The following is a 21,081-nucleotide window of genomic DNA, read 5'->3' as shown; positions in this document are numbered from 1 at the left end:
TGAGCTTACAAAAACCGCTTGCACAAGGTCACCTTGGCACTGGAGCTGCTCTGTGGATTTTTATTTTTATTACTATTTGGTAGTGGATCTGCACGTCCAAGCAAATACATCTTCCAGACACTCTGAAAGGCAGCAGTGGCAGCTCTTCATTTTGTTTGTCATTCCCCACTCCCACAACAGGGAAATTTCTGGGCACCTTGCCAAATTATATTTAATTAAAAGCTCCTCTGCTTTTGATTCTTTAGTAACTTGGTTACCAGCTCCATCGACCACTTACTCGGGGAAAGGAATTTAATATAAAAGTGGTTTTCTCTGGTGTTTACAGAACTGGTGACAGTATGATTTGGAGTGGGGAGACAGCTGGCAGTGCAGTTCGAGAGGGAAAACACTGAAAAAGTTGAGACAGAAAAAGCCCAAATCAATGGAGCACACTGATGCTGTACAAATGCTATTTAGTTCAGTTTATCAGCTGGCAAATCAAAGTGCTTCTTCAGCAGAGAGGAAGCTCTTCCCAAGTACCTGAATAATTATTTAGTATCAATTTTGTACTAATGCCTCAATAATCCATCAATTCCTGTGTTGAAGCCCCGTTTAAAAAAAAAAAAAAATAAATAGAAGATTTTTCATTACAAGGACATCTCCTGCACTCAAGAAAGGGCTGATTAAACACATCCTAATCAGATACACACTAAGGCACAAATATTTCTTAGATAATAAAGGCTGGCTAATGAGTTCACCAGTTCTTTTTATTTCTGGGTTGGTTCTTTTTTAAATGGTGGAAAAATATCTCTGATCTTACTTATCAGGAGCCTCTGGTCATGGATTTAAACACCTGACATACCAAAAATGATGAGTGATCTCCCTGATAACCTGAGTGAAGTGGGATTTATATCCCACAAACCACCTGCCAAGTGACTCAGTGCAGCAGCCAAACGAGGATTCTTCCCTGAAACTGGTGGAGAAAAGAGAATTTCAACCTCACAGATCTGAGCAGAGTAAGGAGCACCAATACAGGAGATCTAGAAGAGCTGCCACTGTGCTTCCAGGGAAAGCAAAACCAGGCAGATTTATGGGACACACACTCACTCAGATGTTCTATTATTTTTGCTGGAAAACACTTTTTAAATGTACGGAACACTTCAAGCTTTAGATACTGTGGAAAAAAAAAAAAAAAACCTGATAAAATACCCCAAAGTTCTGAATGTATCAGAGCAGCAGAATTCCCACAGGCTGTATCCCTGCTGATCACACAGTGATTCCATCAGCCAGCCACGCCACATCCCTGCTCCCAGCAAGGCTGAATTCCAGCACTGCTTCCTCAGCACGTCCTAATCCTGCCATGAATCAGCAAACATTTCACGCTCCTGAACCTGGATAAACTGCAAGAATAATCAGGGAGAGACTCTGTCAAACACGACATCAGAAAGTGGCTGAAAGAGCAAATCTGTTTATTCCTGTTATATACAACACTGGGAAGATTGGAGTTGGTGGAATTTTACAGCTGGCTTAGAGAGGAAAATATCACTGCTCAGTGAAAAGAAATTTTTGTGAAGCAGAAAGCATTTTATTTTTAACGATATGACTCAAATTTAGCTCCATTCAATATCTGCATTTGGAAGCTGAGCCTCACTTCAGCTCTGTGGCTTCCCAAGCACAACACACATTTCAAGAACTGAAATTATTTCCCAGGAGGTTGTTTGCAGCATTTCTCCTCTACAAGTTCTTCACCTCATTTCTTTACACCTGACACACATAGGGGACAAACCCAAACAAAAACAACAGATAAGCCACATGAAAACATGTAGTGTGAGGGTTTGCTTTTTTTAAGATTGAAGAGCTCAATTGACTAACACACAGCAAAAAACCATTTTGCTCATGGATTTTTCCCCAGAAAGAAGTTTTAAGACACTGAGAAGTCATGGTACAAGCGTGAAGGTCACCGTAAAGCTGGTGACAAGACCCACTGCTAAAAAAATAAAATCCACCCACCCCAAGCCCACAGTTTTTACCATTTATTAGTGTGTAATTATTGCTACAGAGGAAATCAGCTTTCAAGTCAAAAATTACAACTTAATCTTGAATCATGGAATATTTGGTGTTTGGAGTCACAAGGTTCACCAAATTCCATGTTATTTGGAGGAAAAGAAGATCTATTTCTACCACATATATTCCATATGTTTTTTGTTCTTTTTTTCTATGGAACAAGTACAGGGTTCTTTGCAGGGGAAAAAAAAGTGACAGGATGTGGTTTTCGCAACATCTCAGTATTTCTTCAAGATATTTCTAAAAATTCTTGGTGGAACCCTCAACCAAAACCCTTCTGCCAGGAGACTTCCCAGAAGCTGCCTGCACCTTGAATCACATTTCCAGATTTATGTGGGGGTGATTTTGCTTCCTAGAGGTCTAACACACAACCTGCAGGCTACAAGAATAATCAAAACCAAACATTCCAGCAGTTTCTGACTCTCCATGACCCTTTTTCGGTGACAGCAAGGGTTAAGCAGCTTCTGGACAGAGTCCTCCACACCTTTCATTTAAAGGGAAACACTCTGAAGGAATAAATGGGAATTTAAATGAACTTTGGGATCTTCTGAGAAGCCTCTCTTGGCCACCACTTGGGGGAAAACCCTTTGCTCCCAACTCTGAGGAGCAATTGATAAATTTGATCCTGGCTGTGGGGTATCCTCTCTTTGGATGTCAGACCAGGATTTTCTATCCCCTCCCAGCAGGAATATTTACAGCATCTTTTCAAGCCCTAAAAATGAGTGCATTAACCCAAAAATTTGCTTTCTCCCCTCAATTTTCACCAAATATCCTTATTTGAGCATTTATATATATATATATAAACAATACATAAGAGATTAGATTATTATTCTTATATAAAAGTAAAGAATTTTACCATCATTACACCTGGTAATAGCCGTATAATAGAAAACTCTTTAAAAAGGCAAATAGTGCATTATCTGTATCATTCACTTTTATGAAGACAGAAAAAATAATCCTGCTTACAAATTCCACTTCCCAACCAGATTTACTGGAGGGCATTCATAGAGATGCTTTGCTCTACCTTAAGTGAACATAAATTATGAGGCAAAACAAAACCAGAAAGCCAACACAGGACAGAAAATATCTTTCAAGACGCTGCTATAAATACAAGAAAACCCCATGTGATAGGAAAAATGCAAATTTTTGGCCAGTCTATTTGGATAGACAATCAAAAAGCAAACACAGATGTACCTGGCATCCTGAAGAGAAATAAATCCAGGAAACCCAGGAGCTCACAAATTTCACATCTCAAAAAATGTAACCAGTCCTTGGTATTTTTAGTTTTTTAAAAATTACCTCTTTATGGCTTGTGAAGGTAAAAAAAAAGCTCTGAGCCATATTTGGACACAAGCAGAGCTAAGAAAACCAGAGCTGAGATTTTTTTGTAAATCTGTAGGCTTCCTCCTACTCAATTAGTTTCTGTTTGCAGGCAGTATGAAATATGCTTTTATTTTAGTTGAAAATATGACAAACTACCCTTTAAACTGCAAAAGGCAGTGAAGAGTATATTGCTAGAGAAATGAGCAGCAGGAAGGATATCTGCCTAGCAGAAAACATGGAGTAATACTGAAAATTAAATAAGGGATAGCAGGAATAACTCTACGCCATCATCAGCACAATTCTGGTGACTGAAAAGAATGCTTTACATCTATAAATTAAAATGTAAATCAGTGTTAAGGTTCTGTTCCTGCACTATACCTACACTGAGTGTTCACTGATGTTGATGTCACCAACTTACCCATCAAACAACATTTAAAAATGCTTTCTCCATAAAACAGAAGTCAGTTTATTTTTAAATATTTGGAAATCTCCCAATATAAAACTTGTTGCACTGGCTTATTTTATCTTCCATGGAAAAAGTAGAAAACTGATTAATAAGTAACTTAATGAATAACAGTCAAACATTACTAAAACAAAATAGCACCAATCCAGTAATCAAGTGGAACCCAGCATCTATATGAGATGCCAGCCACCTATAGATTTCCAGAATCCAGCTGGACAAGGAGTTCTCCTTATCTAAAGCACCAAGATGTTCAAATAATGTTATTTATTCCTTCTAAAACTATGTGAAAGGGAATGACTCAGCTGAACTTCACTGCTGGCCACATACACCATAAAACAGAACAATAAATATTTGAGGCAACAGTTTGGAGAACTCTCAGAAATAATCCCTAGGATCTAAAAGTTCACGGCTTTCCTTTCTCCCTCCTCTTTTTTTGGGAGTGTAAGCTGCTAAAAGGTCTGTATCTGTATAAAACTGAACAAGTCACCCACTGTGGATGCAGGGTCTGACACTGAATAATCATTTAGGGGAGATTTGACCTAAACATCAGCTGCTGGGTTGTTTGTTTTTTTTTTTTTTTAGCTGTCAACACATCCTGGTTTATCCAGTTCTGAAAGCAAACTTCCAAGGTTGGAAAGAGGAAGAAGGGAGTATAGTTTTTAAAAATAGTTAAGAACACATCTACTTTACCCTTTAAATAATCCTCTAAGACAAACAGCTTCAGTAGCCAAGAAGCTCTGCCCAGCCTTCCTTACATCCATCTAATGAACTCCTGAGGGTCCAACATGAAATCTGGATCCCTGGGGTCAGGGATGGCTTTGGAATGGAAAGGATGAAAGGCTGCTCCTGCAAACCCATGTTCACTTTTTACAGTGTGACCACAAGTTCATGTTTCAATTATTGAACAGGAAATAAAATGAGCCCTTCCTTTTTTTTTTTCTTTTAATTTATTTAACCAATGGAGACCTTTTCAACAGCAAAATTAAGGTAATGTGGTCTGAGACACATGAAAAGGATGAGTAACTTTTCAGAAATGTCACTACCAAAAATACAGTCACACATAGCTCAAACCCACTTTAGTTAATGTGCAGGAGGTGCTAACAGATTTTCAAAATCTTGGAGAAAAAAGGAACACCATCTCCTATGAATTACCTCTGTGTGCCCAACATTTGACAACCAGGTGAACCAGATAAATTGGAGAAAATTTAATCAGCTGAATTAACCAACTAAACTATACAAAGAATGACACTGTCCATACTTTTATTTCTATGTGGGTTACTTTTTTAAACCAACGTTTTCTTTTTAATTACATTCTCCTGGGTACCATTTTCAGGCAAACTGGTGACTGCTGTTTTTCCCTAAGTTATGGTCTTTTAATTGCAACAAAGAAGGTGTTTATTATTAGGTAAAGAGGCAGAATTATGTTGGATAAAAAGGATGTTTTTTTCAACTGATGGCTCCAGAACAAATGCAGGGCTAACAGAGAAAGTGCAGAATTGCAAATAAAGGCAAAAGAAAGTTAAGATATAAACAGCTTTTGACTTGTTTATGGCCTGCTAGAAATTACAAGGAAGGGATGATGGATGATGCTGATGCACCAAGTATTTGCCTCCTTTACCCAGAAGTTTCAGGATTTAAAAATCCCCAAACAAACATCCCCAAACCCACATCCAGAACATTCCTGAGCGTACTGACTGCCTGCAGATCCCTGCACAGCCATGTCCAGCAGTGGTCTGCAAACCAGGAGGGCATTTCCTTAGGAACTGACACCAACCCAAAAACTGGCACCACCATTATCAGTGGACTGGGAAAATGGAGCAGGGAAAACAGCCAAGGAGGTGGCTAAAGTAGCCCTGGGAACAAAGACATGTTCTTCCTCAGGGATGCAGTTTGGGAACCAAGATGCTTAAAGATTTTCCAAGTTGAAAAGGGATAAGAACCTCACCAAACTACAGATTTGTTAAGGAGGCTGGAACAGGCAACCTCCAGGAATCTCCTCCACCCAAAGAGCTCTGAGAAGAATGTGAGATGTGTATGAGGTGTGGAAAGCTAGGAAATGAAAGAGTATTGTATTCCCAGGACAAGACATAAGGAAAGATGTGGAAAAGGAACCCCAAGAGAGGTGGAGCAGCCTTGGCAGGGTACGGCTGGCACGGACTCATGACTCAGCTCTGCTGCTGCTGCTGCTCCAGGGGCCCAAAGTTTCCACTGTGCATATTTTGCAAGCCTTGAGTTGTGACTCGCCTGCCCTCTTAAATCCCAGGAAAAAGAAAAGCAGCAGCTGGGAAGGATGACTGGGTTGAACGTGTTAGCAAAGAGATGAGACGCTGAGGAAAACTGAGGCAGCAGAGAGAAAATGACGCCCACAGAAGCAACTCACAGATAACTCCACAGGCTGCAGGATCCCCTGCCTGCCCCAGTGGTGGCCAAGCAAGGAGCAGCTCTGAAGAATAAAGTTTTTCATCTGCGAGCAGAACCACTTACAAGGATCCAAATTCCAGGCCCTGGATGCTTCTGAGTGCAGTAATCGGAAAGAAAAATAACAGCTAAAAGCAGGCTCAGAGAAACTTGCTTGCATCAGTTCAGCAAAAAATGGGGTTTCTCCATGAAGGGCTTCCTTTGTAGGGATAGAGTAATTCTAAGCTTAGCAGCCCCTTTATAAGGAACTAGATGTTTTCACTGAAAATAGAAGCTGACAGTCCTCCTCTGTTCTTAGAGAAATATTATTTTAACCTAAAGAATTCCATAAAAACTGTAGCAGATAGCTTAGCATTTTTAAAAGGCTGCCTTTTAAAATTCTTTTAAAATGGACTAACACTGCAGTATAGGGCATTTTCACTTTTCTTCTAACAGAACAACCAGTGAGACAAGACCAAAATCAGATATCCCACTTTTTCCCCCACTTGGTGTTTCTTGGAGACTGAAAAGTACACGAACAACTGAATGCAAAATCTACATAAAAAGAGAAGGTCAACGATAATATTGTTTGGAATGCCTCTTGTAGACCCACAGGCTTTGTTCCAGGCAAAGTATATTATATGAAATGTTAAACGGACATTTAATATAGAGAATTCTAAAGAGCTTCTTGTTTGGGGGTGAAAAGGGAAACGTGCACTAAGAGGTTGAACTGTGACAAGTGCAGAATAGTATCAATAATCCCATTATAACACCTGATTTGTCAAACTTGTCTCTACAAGTTATTCTAAAATCCACAATAGTGTTCCTAACCATTTATGAAATGGTGCAGATCAGTCTTTGTGGCCTTCACGGCCACTGATTCTCCATGCTTTGTGGGGAAGAATGGCCTGAATAGCCACGGGGTCCTACACTCCATTTTCCTGCCCTGCTTATGGATATCCCAGTGCTTTGAATGCAGAACATAATCCAAAGGTGGTACCAGGCAGGTGTTTTCTTTCTGGAAGCAGCAAGTTCTGCTCCTGTATTGTGCACCACCATGGCTGAAAGGACCGAACCAAGCCATCAATATGCATGATCTCCACGCCAGGCAGTGACCGCCAAGTGCTCTCCCAGATCCTCTCCCAAAAAACAGAAATTTAATCGTGTTGAGATTGAAAACAAACTAATAAACCAGCCCAGGCTCCAGGTGTATCTGAAAGCACAGGCATTCCACACTAAACATGAGATTTTTCTGGGATATGGCAAGGAACAAGGACTTAAAGTGATTGCTCATAACCCAGGTTGAAACACAGGTCTTACTCTGAGTTTTTTTTTTATCTAGTGAATCCAAAACTCGTTTAGAAAACCCAGTGATTATCCAAAAGTAATATCCTAATTAAATCACAGAATCCAAGAATGGCTTGGGTTAGAAGGGACCTTGAAGATCATCCCATTCCATCCCTGCCATGGCAGGGACACCTTCCACTGTCCCAGAGTGCTCCAAGCCCCATCCAAGCTGGTCTTGGACACTTCCAGGGATCCGGGGCAGGATCACAGGATTTCAGTAGCTGTTCTCTCTGTACAGGTAAGAAATGGACTCTGCTAAGAGAAAGAGGTGCCACAATCACACAGCCACTACTGGGAAAAAAAGGAACCTGGATAAAGACCAGCACAAAGTCTCTCTCCACTAGGGAGAACATTCCCTGGTGCTGGTGGACAAAACCATGATTTTCATATTCAATTAAACCAACACTGAATGCCTGCTAAAATGGTCTGCAATACTACCAATAAAATAGAAAGAAGGTACCTCAAAGCTCTGCCACATTTTCAGGCAGCACACATGAAGCACCTCAAGCCTCCAGGGTCACTACATACAGGTTGGCTTGGTTTGGTTGGTTGGTTTTGGAAATTTTTGTCTGTGTTTTATAACAGACACAGCGATAAAACCAACACTTACAGACAGTGAGTTCATTCCTGAAAAAAAGATTTCACTTTGAGTTTTTCCTAGTGTTTCTTACAGAAAGTTTGAAAATATAGTAAATACACGGATGGGTTTCAAAGCAATTTGTTGTCTGTCAAATTAATTGCTATCAAATATATCCAGATACAGCAACCATTCAGCTCAGGATACCCAGGACAGAAATTTCAACCTAATCCATTCATGTACTACAAGTGAAAGTTTCTCTGCAGAGAAATCACGGAATGACAGCTAAATTCCTTCTAAAGATAAGCCTGACATAAAAGAAAAAACAACCTAGTTTCTGCATGTGGGCTAATTACAAACTAAACTCTCCTCACAGGATTTGGAGTACAGAAGTCAAAGATCCTAATTCCCTAAAAGATGAAGTGTCCTAAGTCTTCAAAATACATCTTCCATACACACACAAAAACTAATTTCCCAGGTTCTTTTAAATTACTGCTTGATCACAAAAGTCATCGATTTCACCATAAAACAAAACAAAGACAAATGCTTTAAATAATACAGAAACACTCTAGAGGGGGGTTTAGCACTGCAGTAACTCTAAAATCATCCTCACAGGAAGAAACAAGTAACTTAAGTTCATCTGGTAACAAACCAGCTCCTGAGCAGCGAACCCACGGCTGCTCCTTGTTTGTCCCCAAGTCGGGGACCCACCCTTAAAATCCACAATCTCTTCCTGCTCTCCCACAGCAACCTCCAGCATCCTTTGGGATTAAAAAATCCAACCCATTCTGCCCAGACTGCAGGGAATGATCTAATGGAAAGCTGCTTGCTGGGTTTGCAGGGCAGGTACCTCAAGTTATTTTTTCCTGACGCTCCAGGGGTTCTGTAGCTCGGAGGCAAAGACTTTGCTTTACGTGGAATATTTTTTTTTTTGTATTCCAAGCCTGTGTTTGCCATGCTGCAGCTGTTTTGCCTGGTGGGATTTAGGAACCAACCCAGGTGACTGGAGTTCCATGCTGCCAGGGTTCTATTTACAGAGCTCTCCAGCACCATTCCCAAATCTCCCAGCTGTTCCCTGTGCAGTGTCTGCCATCCTCCCACTCCTAACAATCACACTGAAATGCTGCAATAAATCAGTGTATTTTCAAAAGAGTTCGGTTTCCATTCTATCAGAGACTTGTGTTATTTTGGCTAAAATTCACTTGATTTCTCTCATTCCTTACGAGGGAAATACCATCACCTTTCCAGTCTCCACAGGATAAAGATAAATCAGTTAATTTTCACAAAGTGTTGGAATACATGATAAAGAACAGCAAAGGAAAAAAATGAGCCATGGCAGAAGTTACTAAGACATGGTGGGAATGTCTGATTTTAACCCTTACAATTTTAATCCTCTGAAAAATTGTTCAAAAGGCCACTGGGCAGCTTGGCACCCTTGTCAGAACATGGCAAAAGAAATGGTCAGCTTCCATTTTGATGTTAAACAATGGAAAACCAGTACATTCTGGCAAATATATAAATAAAATTATATATAAAATATATATATATAAAGATATAAAATAAATCATGTTATGTTTATTTGTTAAATATCTATACATTATCTATACACATGCACACATTATACAGACAAAAACTGCCATAGGAATATTGCAATTTTTTAGGAAATATTAATGCATATATTCTGCTGTCTTGAAATGAGTGTGTTTTCTAGGTCTGGTGAGACACAGGGTGAGGGAAATGAGTACAGGTGACCTTGGTGTCTGCTTACATCCACCTCCCCACCTTTCCTGCTCCTCTCACTCCACCTCCAGCTGCTTTTCCCTCCCACATCCATTTCATCTTATTTAAGGCTTCTCTCCTGATCACCACCATGGATATGAGGAGCTGCCAATGGGACTGTGTGGCTACAAACTACATTTAACTTTACTTTTCTCCACATTTGGAAACGTTTTAAATGCATGGAGTTTCTCAGTGCCACAGACACAGCAATCAACACCGAGTGCCCTCTCCCCTCCTGATGACAGATAAGCTGGTTTTACTGAGCACCCACAGCTCTTCAATGTTAATTTGACCTCCAGAAAACACAGAGAGGGGGAAAAAAATCCTAACAATTACTGCCTCTGTAAAAAAAAAAAAACAATCTGAACAGACACTTCTACTCATGCCTCATTTGAAATGTAGCTCAGGGAGTGGGTTCTCCCACCTTTTTTGTACAACATCAGTGCCTTTAGCTGAGGTACTACAATTAGAAATTCATTAGCATGCAGGGAAACTCAACCTCCTTGAGGTTACTTGCAAATTCCAAGGGGCCAGGCCATGCTGATTGCCTGGAGTCACGTTTTACTCTGAAACAATGATAATGAAACATCAAACAAAACCAAAACATGACAAGGAAGGTCACCTGTGTGCTCCCAGACTGGTCTCTTGAGTTAAAGGTGTGAAATAATAGTAACTGCAGCAGAAATGTGTTTATGACTCAAGAAAAACCCCCAAAAAACAACATTTTTACCTATTTAACATGCTGGGTAAAACGGTTTTTTGAAGGTAGCAGCAAAAGCACAAATTCAGTAAACTGTTCTTTCACTGTAAGAGTATTCTCAGCCACTGATTTCAGGTAGCTTATTAATCATGGAGAATAGCTAATAATAACAATATAAAATTGCAATTTAAATGCTATTAGCAGGCATACTGTTAGTGGGAAATGAGAACCTTTCTGAGCTCTCATTTCTGAATATTAAGGTAAGCCTCAAAGCATATATTAAATAATGCAGGACCAAAATTACAAGTGGAAGAGCTGAGTGCAGAATTCCAACTGATCTAGAAAACTGCAGAATTGCTGATACACTGGATCCTTCTCCCATTTATACCATGGCACAGCCTAGAAAAGCCAGGAAAGAACCCAAGAGATGGACAAAGCAAAAAACAGTTCCAAAAACCTTCAAAGGCAACAGGTACAACCGGGTGAAAACAACACAAAAAAACTGGACAAAATAAGAGCAGGGAAATTGAAATCCAGGTCCTGTAATTCATCACATACATTTGCACCACTTACCATGTAATTAGGGGCAAGTTATAAACACTGGGCTGGGGTGTTTCACTTGCCTTTGGACAGGTTCTCCTGCTCCCAACAAAAGCACTCTGTGTTTAGAAACTTGGCACTCAAGTGCAGGGCACCAACCTACAATTTTTTTTTTAAACCAACAAAGCGCTCAGTTCTGGGAAACTTATTTTCACTGGCCACCCTTCCACTGCTTGTAACTTGCCAAAAAAAAGTCAGATGTCAGAATATTCCGAATTCCCTAAGGTGACAAGAGGCATTTGGAGAGAATCTGTGAAAAGGTTTAGAAATCTGGCTTCATAAACCACGGAGCATTTCCAGCTCCCTTTATAACGGGTTTAAAAGGAATATCCCACTGCTGATGAATGCGACTTCCCATTTATTTGGAGCACAACTTCTCTCCCCAAAAGGCTTTATGTGAAATTTTATTACCACCTCCAAAACAGAAATCCTTTTAGAGGCCCTCAAAGAAGCATCCAACATTGTTTTGGAGCTGTGCACTTATCAGCAATCCAAGGAAGCGATCCCACAAGACTTCATTCATATAAACACAGCCATTCAGTGAATCTCAAATGCTGCAGCTGCATTGCTGCAAAGCTGGGGGGGTTTGAATCCAAGGAGTTGAAAGCCTCAGTTGTTAAGTCTGAGCTTTCCGAAGTGCAGAGTGTAATTATTTTTCCAGCTTATCAAGACTATTCCCTAAATGCAGTGACTGTTGTGTCTCTGCATGTAAAAGACATTCCCAGTGTCTAATGGATAAATGTATTAAGAATTGGTGTTAAATTTTCTACTGGTTAAAAAAACCAGTCAAGAATATGAATTTTTAACCACAGTTTCACGGAAAAATTCATGGTATTTAATCAAATTCAGTACAGCTGCCAATGAAATTGGTACTTGCCAAGGTAAATTCATATCTGGAGAAAGAATGAGAGCACCAATAACTTATGGCACTATTGCCAGTGAGTGGGCTTCATTCAGCACAGATTCCACGTGATTTAGGAAGGGTTTCCAGATGAGAAGACATGCAGCAGATCCAGTACTAGAAACCCATCCATCACAGGCACAGGAATCATCTTTTCCCAACAGACAGTGAAGTCCAGCCCCAGAACTCGTTTGCTCTGTGTATTTTGGGGGTGATGCAGCACCGAGGACTGGAAGGATGCTCAACACTCCTCAATCCTACAGACTGCACTTGGAACAGCCTGGTGACAGCTTGTGTTCTCACACTCCACCTCAGGCACACCTCCAGCTGGATTTATGGCACACTGAGCTCCACGAGCTCACTCCCTTGGATTTCATTCTACCTTTAATCTATTTTAAAATAAATTAATGTATTTTTAATCTGTTGTACTTGGACTTAAGCTCCAAGAGCCTTTACTGTAAAATTACACAGGCAGCTGCCCCTTATTAGATGCTTTCTAATTTTGGACCAGGGGAGAAAAAGCAATCCTCCCTCTTTTCTCACAAACAAATCAAAATTCATTCCATTCCCTATCACAAGCATGAGGCCAAATCCGCTTTTATTTCAGATGAATGGGAAGCTGCTCTTACTGAAGAATGTGAATTTAAATTTATTTTGGATTGAGTAAGCCAGAACATTTCCTCTCCCTCTAATTGACCTGATTTTACCTTTCACTCAAGTTTCACACTGACTTCTGAGAAAACCACACAGAGTTTGATTTTATAACAATTGGGAAAAAAATGTTAAAAATGTTTTCTGTACTCAAGAACTTCCTCAAGTCAAAATACATGAAAATACAGAATGGGTCTAAGTCCTGCATAGACCAAAATGATTCAGAACTTCAACACATTTTGATAGTAACTAACTTAGGGAAAAGATTTTAAAAAATGTACACTATGGTATTTTTCTCATTTATTAATTATCCCAACAGAACAATGCCACAGCCATCAAAATTATTCCAGAACTTACCTGTGCATATTCTTTCTCAATTGCAGCTCTTTTCTGACTGAATGCTCTGAAAGAAGAGCAAAGAAATTCCATTAGAATATTAAGCAAAACACTCCAAATTCAATAATTTAGTCAAAATGCATTAACACAGAGAGCAAAACTCTACAAATTCAATAATTTACTTTAAAAGGAGCTTCTGCTTGACAGTCTGCAGAGTGAAACAGCAGCAAAAAAGGGAGATGGTTTGACAAATGCACATCAGTAGCCCAGCAACGACCGTGTGTGGACTTCACATATGTGATGGCTGAATTTCCAAGTTTTATTGGGCAAACTCAGCTCCCAGGACTACCCAGTTCCCAGGCATAAATGGCATTTTCTTCATGAAAAGCTCGTCTGCTTTCCAGCAGCACAGCCAAGGGAGGAATTTGGGAGCAAAGAACAGGATTTGGCTTTCTGTATCTAGACAGACTTACTTCATTTTCTTCAGACTTATTTTGAGCAGAGTTATTTTCTTTAAGCTATACCACAAACTACTCAGCTTAAGGTTACACCATAGGTACAAAAAAAAATCTAATTATGTTTAAATTAGTTACACAATAATTCTGGTGACAGGCCAATAAAAAAACCCCACACCTCAGGAACATGCTCTAATTAAGTTAACTCAATAAAAAGGAGCTCTGGACAGGCTCCTTTTATTCCTGTCTACTCCATTTCATCCATGAAGAGCATCCAAATGCTACAGGCTCAGCTTCACCAACAGGATGTAAAAGTGAAGTTTAAATGCATCAGGATTGCTTAGAATTCTTCCCAGACCAATGACAGCCCAAAAGATCTGGCCATGTTCCAGCTCCAACACTTAAACTTCCCAAATCCCCCTCGTGCAGCCCAGGTGGGCTCCAGGGGCTGTGTGACTCCCATATGAAACACCTCCACAGGAACAAGTGAACTTGGCCGGGATTCCTGTGAATGAATTTCCTTTGTAAAGCATTCCAAGTATTCCAGCTGATATTATAACCCAATTTTTTTCTTTAAGATCTCCTGTTACAAAATCCAATATCCCAGTCAGTTTAGCAAACACCTAGAAACCACAATGTTCTTCTGAGAAGACTCATTTTTCTATCAGAGGTATAAAGGACTGCACAAATAACTCCAAGGAATAACTGCAATGTGTTATCAATACTGAAAGAGTAGAAGAAAACAAGTGACAGTCTTTGGAATGTAAATCTGGGAATACTTTAGGCAAAGTTATTTCCCAATTCTCAGCTAACTGCATTTCAAAACAGAATCAGGGCTGGATTACACCAAACCTGGATATGAAGTTGTGTATTTCACCTGAGCTTTCTTCTCACCTCATTCAAACCAAATTCCTCTTCAATTGATTGCAAAACAAAGACTGCGACAAGAAGGAAGCCTGAGATAGCCCCAAAAACTCTACATTAAAAGATTTGCACCAAAGAACAAAAAACATTCAACCAGCTCTTGTGTGGGATTACAAAATAACATGGGAATCAAACTGACTCCTGAAACCAGCTGAACTCTTGGAATTGGATCGACCACAAGCTCTGGCAGAAAGAGAACGGATTGCACAGCAGCACCTCCTCATGAAAACATTCTGGTTTTAGATTTTGTTCTGTATTTTAAATGGGGAGCTAGCTGGCAGGATGATGTGTCCAATGTTGAAATGTGCCTGGCTGAATGAAGAGCATGGTTGAGCACGGAAAGGCCGTGGGGAGCAGCCGTCTGCATTCCTTGGAGCCGGTGCTCCCTGCGGCTTCGGGACCGCGCTTCCCTGCCCTGGTCCCACACAAAGCTGCTTTTAACCTTGGCACAGCTCATACAGCAACCCTTCTATGACAACTATGAATGTATTACAAAACATCATGAAAGAGGAGACTGAAGTCAACACATTTCCCAGGAGAAAATTATTTTGAGCAGGGGAAGAGAGAAGTCTGACTAATAGATGCATCATGGTTCTTTAACTTGGGCAGTGTGAAAACTTTGACGTGTGTATCCAGATTTTATGCGCAAAGCTGACAGTCTTAACCTCACTGTCCTTCAGGATGGACTTTCAAATCCATTCATATAAGGAAACATTTGTTTCCATGAAGTAATAAAATGTTCTCTAACTACTGGTAACTTTTTAAGACATGAATCAGTGAGTCTGCAAAAAAGCAGGAAAATTGTTTAGTGTTTTTTTCAAACTAGGCACATCTTTTTCTCAGAGTAACCATTAACTAAGTGCGGGAAACACCGTAACTGCACTCCCCAAAAAGGCATCTTAATTTGTGGAGAGTAATTCCTAAGCATCATTTTTATCCTGTCAATGCAATTGTTAATGCAATGTATTTGCTCCCTTCTCCCCATTTTCACTTAGGCTCTGTGAGACCAAGGAATTCTAAGAGAGCAGGAGAAAGGAAACTTCTCTTCCTGCCATTCCCACTTTGCTAATGCCACTTTCTCTAGTGCTGAACTCTCACTGCAAATTCCCAACCCCAAATTTCAACTACTGGCATGTATTTCCATCACTCACATCCATTAAAGGTAACAGATGCTATGAAATATTGAGGTATCTTTTTATATTCCCATTGTAGTAGAGCATAACAACGTGAATTAAAGAGTCAGGTCAGTGGAGAATCGTATTTCATTAAGTTTTCCTACAGGGAAACAGGAGAAACAGATGGGCTTAATTATTTCATGGATGTCCACTTGGGTTGGAAATGTGTAAAGCTCATACCTTCATGAAAAATCAATATAAGAACATTAAAGTATACATTAGTGCTTCATAAGACAATGTCACAACTGCCAATACTGTGCAGTTGTACAAATCTGAAGATCAAAGTCACAGGTTGCACAGCAGAAAGTTAAACACAGTGACACCCTGAAAACCAGAAAGTGAATTAGTCGCTGTATAAAAATTTAATCTCATGCAGAGCTATGCAAAAACGTAAACACACACTTCATGTTCAGGGCTCCTGAATAAAAGAAGAGGCTAAATTTGCACCAGTAGTGAATGCATTTCTATTCAAAGGCTGAGAAATTCAACAACGAACCAGGCAAGGCCTGAATCCCATTTGGAACAACTTCTCGTGCAAGACGATGATAATGATCAAAAACCCAAGGTATCAACTGGAAAATTCATACAGCTCACCTGACACCAGCAGTTTGTGTTTGTAGGTTTTTTTGCTATGAACATTCAGACAAATTGTTTGGAAATTTTAATGGAATTTTTAAATCCTTACAATTAACACAAAGCCTCAGAAAAAGGATAAACTAGTATCGCACCCAAAACATCCAAAAACATCAGGCTAAAGAAATGCACCTCTGGACTGACCTTGACCTGAAATTAATTCACCTCATCAAAAATTCCTGAAGTAGATCTCCAAAGAATTGCAGAGCACATTGCAGCTGGGTTAAACCTGACTCAGTCCACCAACACTCGAGAAGATGAATCAGTGAATTTTGAAATACCCAAAAATTTCCAGCTTCCCAGAAAGTAGATCATGGACAATTCCTGACAGTTAGAACACACGCTGGTGGAAAATTATGACTTTACAGCTTGGGCTTGGGAGCACACACACTCAGTGTGCAATCATGTCCAAAGTAATACTATCCTTGTTTTTTTTTGAAGTATACACTCACTCCAAAATACTCCATTAAAAACATGAAGACAGGTCTCATTATAAAGAAGAAAAGAAAAGAACAAGGGGAGCAGCTGGTTTTGTCCCAGTGACAAAAAACACTCCATCAGCTTGAATCAGCCCCAAATATTGTTGAATTTCTTTATATTTATTCTTTCTTGTTTTCTTTTCAAACCATCCCACACTTTAAATGGACTTCAAAATTTTAGTGTGTTGTAAAGGGAATAAATAAGTATATTCCATTACTGTTGGCAGGATAAAGATGACATTTAGGAATTACTGTCCACAAATCACTGCTGACCAATCTCTTTAACAGTGAAGACATGCAGTGAAGTGTTTCTGTCCAGGATGGCACTGAAATTCCAGCCTGGAGTGCCAGCCAGGCCTGCTGCTCAAGGCTGGAATGCCTGAACTTGGCATTTGCCTTTGTTGACCTTCCAGAGGTTCTTGCCAGCCTCTGTCACCCACATCCCAAGGTTGCCCTGGACACAGCCCTGCCTCCAGCCTATCAATGTTCTCCCCCAATTTAACAGGCTCCTTCAGCTTGCCAAAAGCCCCATCCCACCATCCAGGTTGTGACTGAAGTCATGGACCAGCACTGATCCACTGACCTCCGAGAGATTCCCAGTTGCCAGCAGCACCAGTGAGTCCCAGTGAGCTCAAAGTCCTGCAGCTGCACCTGCCATGTCCACTTCCACTGGAGAGCTCCCAGTGCTGGGCTTGGCTGGGATGGAGTTAATTTTGTGCACAGAAGCTGGGATGGGGCTGAGCCTGGGATTTGTGCTGAGAACACAAAGTTCCGGGCACAGATAACTCAGGGATGTTCCTGTTGCTGCTGAGCAGTGCTTACACAGCTCAAAGCCTTTCCTGCTCCTCACACCACAGAACGGTTTGGGTGGGAGGGACCTTAATAATAATCTTGTTCCAGCCCCTGCTATGGGCAGGGACACCTTCCACTATCTCAGAGTGTTCCAAGCCCAGTCCAGGCCTGGCCTTGGACAATTCCAGGGATCCAGAGGCAGCCAGAGCTTCTCTGGGGAACTGTTCCCACTAGTGAGCAGGTTGTGAGTGTGTAAGAAACTGGGAGGGGACCCAGTCAGCACAGCTGACCCCAAGTGACCACACAGCACTGTGCTCAGCAGTAAAAGCTGGGGGAGGAAGGAAGAAGGGATGCTCAAAACGATGGCATTTGTCTTGCCAAGTCATAGAATCACTAATGTTGGAAAAAACCTCCAGGGATCACTGAGCCCAAGCTGTGCCCAAACCCCACCTTGTTCCCAGCCCAGAGCACTGAGTGCCACATCCAGGAATTCCCTGGACACCTCCAGGGATGGGCACTCCAAACCTTTCTGGGCAGCCCCTGCCAATGCTTGACAATCATCTCCACGAAGAAATTCCTGATGTCCAACCTGGCCCAGCCTGAGGCTGTTCCTCTCCTCTTGTCCCTGTTCCCTGGAGCAGAGCCTGATCCCCCTGGCTGTCCCCTCCTGGCAGGGAGTTGTGGAGACCCACAAGGTCCCCCCAAGCCTCCTTTTCTCCAGGCTGAGCCCCCTTCCCAGCTCCCTCAGCCTCTCCTGGTGCTCCAGACTGTTCCCCAGATCATGGAACTGAATTAAAATATCCTTTGGAATGCCAGCTCCCACCACAAAATCCAAAGGGGAGCAACCCTGAAATAGCTGGGAGGAAAGAACGGGGCAAAACATTTTGCCCCCACCCCCAAAAGAAATCAGGTTAAGGAATGCCAGCATCCTATTTGGTTTAATTCAGTACTTTAAGGTGGATTCCTCCTCTCACTTTCCCCCAGCACATGAAAAATGCACCATAATGAATCAACACTGTACAACCAAACAACTGCCATTACCTGGCTTTTAATTTAAGGACAGGTGTGTCACTTAGAAAGGCACAACTGAAACCCAAATACTCCAGCCAACATAAATCATCCTCGAGGCTCCATTCAGGGCAGAGGTTGGCAATAAATGCTGAGATAAGATAACACAGCAGCAGCTGCATGGCTAATGAGGGACTCCAGGAACACCAGCGTATGCAGGGACACACTGCATTAATATTCCCTCCCCGTGTCCAGCAGAGACAAAGACAACATACCTGGAGCAATAATGAACCTACAGGAATTATTCATCATGACAAGGCTCTCAAACACGGCATGTAATAAGCTCCTCTTTGTGGTTTTTCTCTTTACTAAACAGAATTACAACTACAGAAATGTTTTAGAAGATTTCCATAAAATTCTGAGCCTCTGAAGGGTAAATTATTTTTCAGAACGCCGCTATCTCTGAAGTTATCTGCACACAGGCTGCAGAAAGCATGGCAGTGCAACGACCAGCTTATTGAAACCTGAAACATTCTTCACAGAACCCCAGAATGGTTATGGTCAGAGGGGACCTTACAGAACATCCCATTCCCCACTCCACCGTGGGCAGGGACACCTTCTCTTATCTCAGGATGCCCAAAGCTCTGTCCAGTCTGGCCTTGGACATTTCCAGGGATCCAGGGGCAGCCACAGCTGCTCTGGGCACCCTGTGCCAGGGCCTGCCCACCCTCACAGGGAACAATTCCTCTTAATACCTTTCCTGCTAATATTTAACCTAAACCTACTCACAAAGTACCCAAGACTCCAAATTCAGAGATTTTTGTAGCCTGACTTACCCTTTTCCAGCAAGACTCCTCCAACACTGATCCCTGAACACCACTGATGATATTTTTTATTTATACATCAAAAATTTCATCTCTGACAAAGCGTGGCAAGTGAAGTTTCACCTTAATTACCTCATGTAAAAGAATTAACTCCTTTATTACAACAAAATCATCAGCAAAGACAATTCACCAGGGAATCCAGGTGCCTCCAATCACTTTCTGGCTAACTGTATTTTTTTTGTATTTTGTATTTTGGTTTAAACATTTGCAAATTTCAGTAAAACCAGTGCTGACTCTAAGAGTTCGCCTCATGCATTTGCTCTTGCAAAAAGGCAACTGGAAAAAATTAAGAAGTTTGTAAGCAAGAAGAAAGTCACTTCCATTTAATTTAAAACCAGAGTCTCCACTTTCACAGAATACTTTAGGTTCCTTTTCAGCCACTCCAAGAAAAAAATCACCAAAGGTCACATTACAGCAAATCACAGCCTTTATGTTTGGTTCTAAAAATAACAAATTCTCCTTTGTTCAATGGTTTTATATCATCTGAATGAAACAGATCCCTTCCTAGAAAGATGACTCTCATATGCATGCTGTCACCTGCCAGGCTTATGTTATTGCTTAGATACAGGCAGCATTCAGCAGCATTTTTATCAAGGAGCAAAAGTTCCATGTCAGGTTTGAGTAATATCAGCACTGCCACTATTGCCTTTCCTGCTGAAGACTTTGCACCACCTATTAAATAAACTCCACAAGAAGTTACTGTACTGTGTTGTGAATTCTACTGCAGTGTTCAAACATCATTTTGCTGCTTGGATTTTGGGCTGGCTTTATTTGCCTGGTCTCCAGTTAAACTTGCTGCCTCCCACATTACATCACATCCATGCCCTTCAGCACAAAGATACACACGTGGAATTCTTCTCCCAGCTCTTGCTGATGAATGTATTTCTATACCAGAGAAATGGCTCTTCGTACCAAATTACCTGTTAAGGTTTCCCTAGTGAAGGGGAAGATTTCCCCAGGAAAGGTTGAGTGGGGGGAATAAAACTGCTGAGCAGTGCAGACCCTTCTCTAGAGCCCATCAGGGAATGTCTTGCTGTTGCCATTCCCAGAGCATCCCTCCTTGCACTCGTGTCCTGACCAGCTGGAGGTGTCACTGCTATGGTCCTAGAGCAGCCAAGCAAAGCTTCCATACTTCCATACTCCTCCCTTGCTGCTCACCAGCCTCATGTGCTTTCCCTGCTCAGCCATGCTTCTGCTGAAATTCCTGACCTTCCCACACAAGGATGGGCTGCTCCTCAGCTCTCTGGAAGTGCTGCTCAGGAACACTAAGCTGATCCACCATCGCTCCTGGCTGCTTCCCAGGAGACTCTGCCCCCAGCTGCGTGAAGGAGCCGAATTCTGCTCTCGTGACGGCGCGTCTCCAGGTCCTGAAGGCAATTTGTGGTCACAGAAGCCCAAGCCACGACCAGTCTGGACAGGATTCCGACCACCAGCCTCCCCTCCCACGGCAAGTACGGACAACGTGGAGTTCTCACACCACAAACATCCCAGCGCGGTGCGAACGCGGCCTCCGGGCCAGGATTTCTAACAAGAGCCTTGCTGGGCAGGCCAAGGCCCCACGGCTGTGAAAGCACAGAGGCAGCAGAACAAACTCAAAGCCACCCTGGAGAGGTC

At 41.5% G+C, this 21,081-nt stretch overlaps 1 protein-coding gene across 2 annotated transcripts in view; it reads right to left on the bottom strand.

Annotated features, from left to right (window-relative positions):
* FCHSD2 (FCH and double SH3 domains 2) overlaps positions 1–21,081 on the bottom strand; it is a 115,597-nt gene that overhangs the window by 77,057 nt on the left and 17,459 nt on the right. For both annotated transcript variants that reach the window (XM_033052218.1, XM_033052219.1), the window contains exon 3: positions 13,139–13,184. In XM_033052218.1, the coding sequence (XP_032908109.1) occupies positions 13,139–13,184 (46 nt within the window). The remainder of the gene's footprint in view (positions 1–13,138; positions 13,185–21,081) is intronic.

This window comes from Catharus ustulatus, chromosome 2 (genome assembly GCF_009819885.2).
Source record: "Catharus ustulatus isolate bCatUst1 chromosome 2, bCatUst1.pri.v2, whole genome shotgun sequence".
Lineage (NCBI taxonomy): Eukaryota > Metazoa > Chordata > Aves > Passeriformes > Turdidae > Catharus > Catharus ustulatus.
The sequence above is the reverse complement of the archived record's forward strand: the minus strand, read 5'-3'. Positions and strand labels throughout refer to the sequence as shown.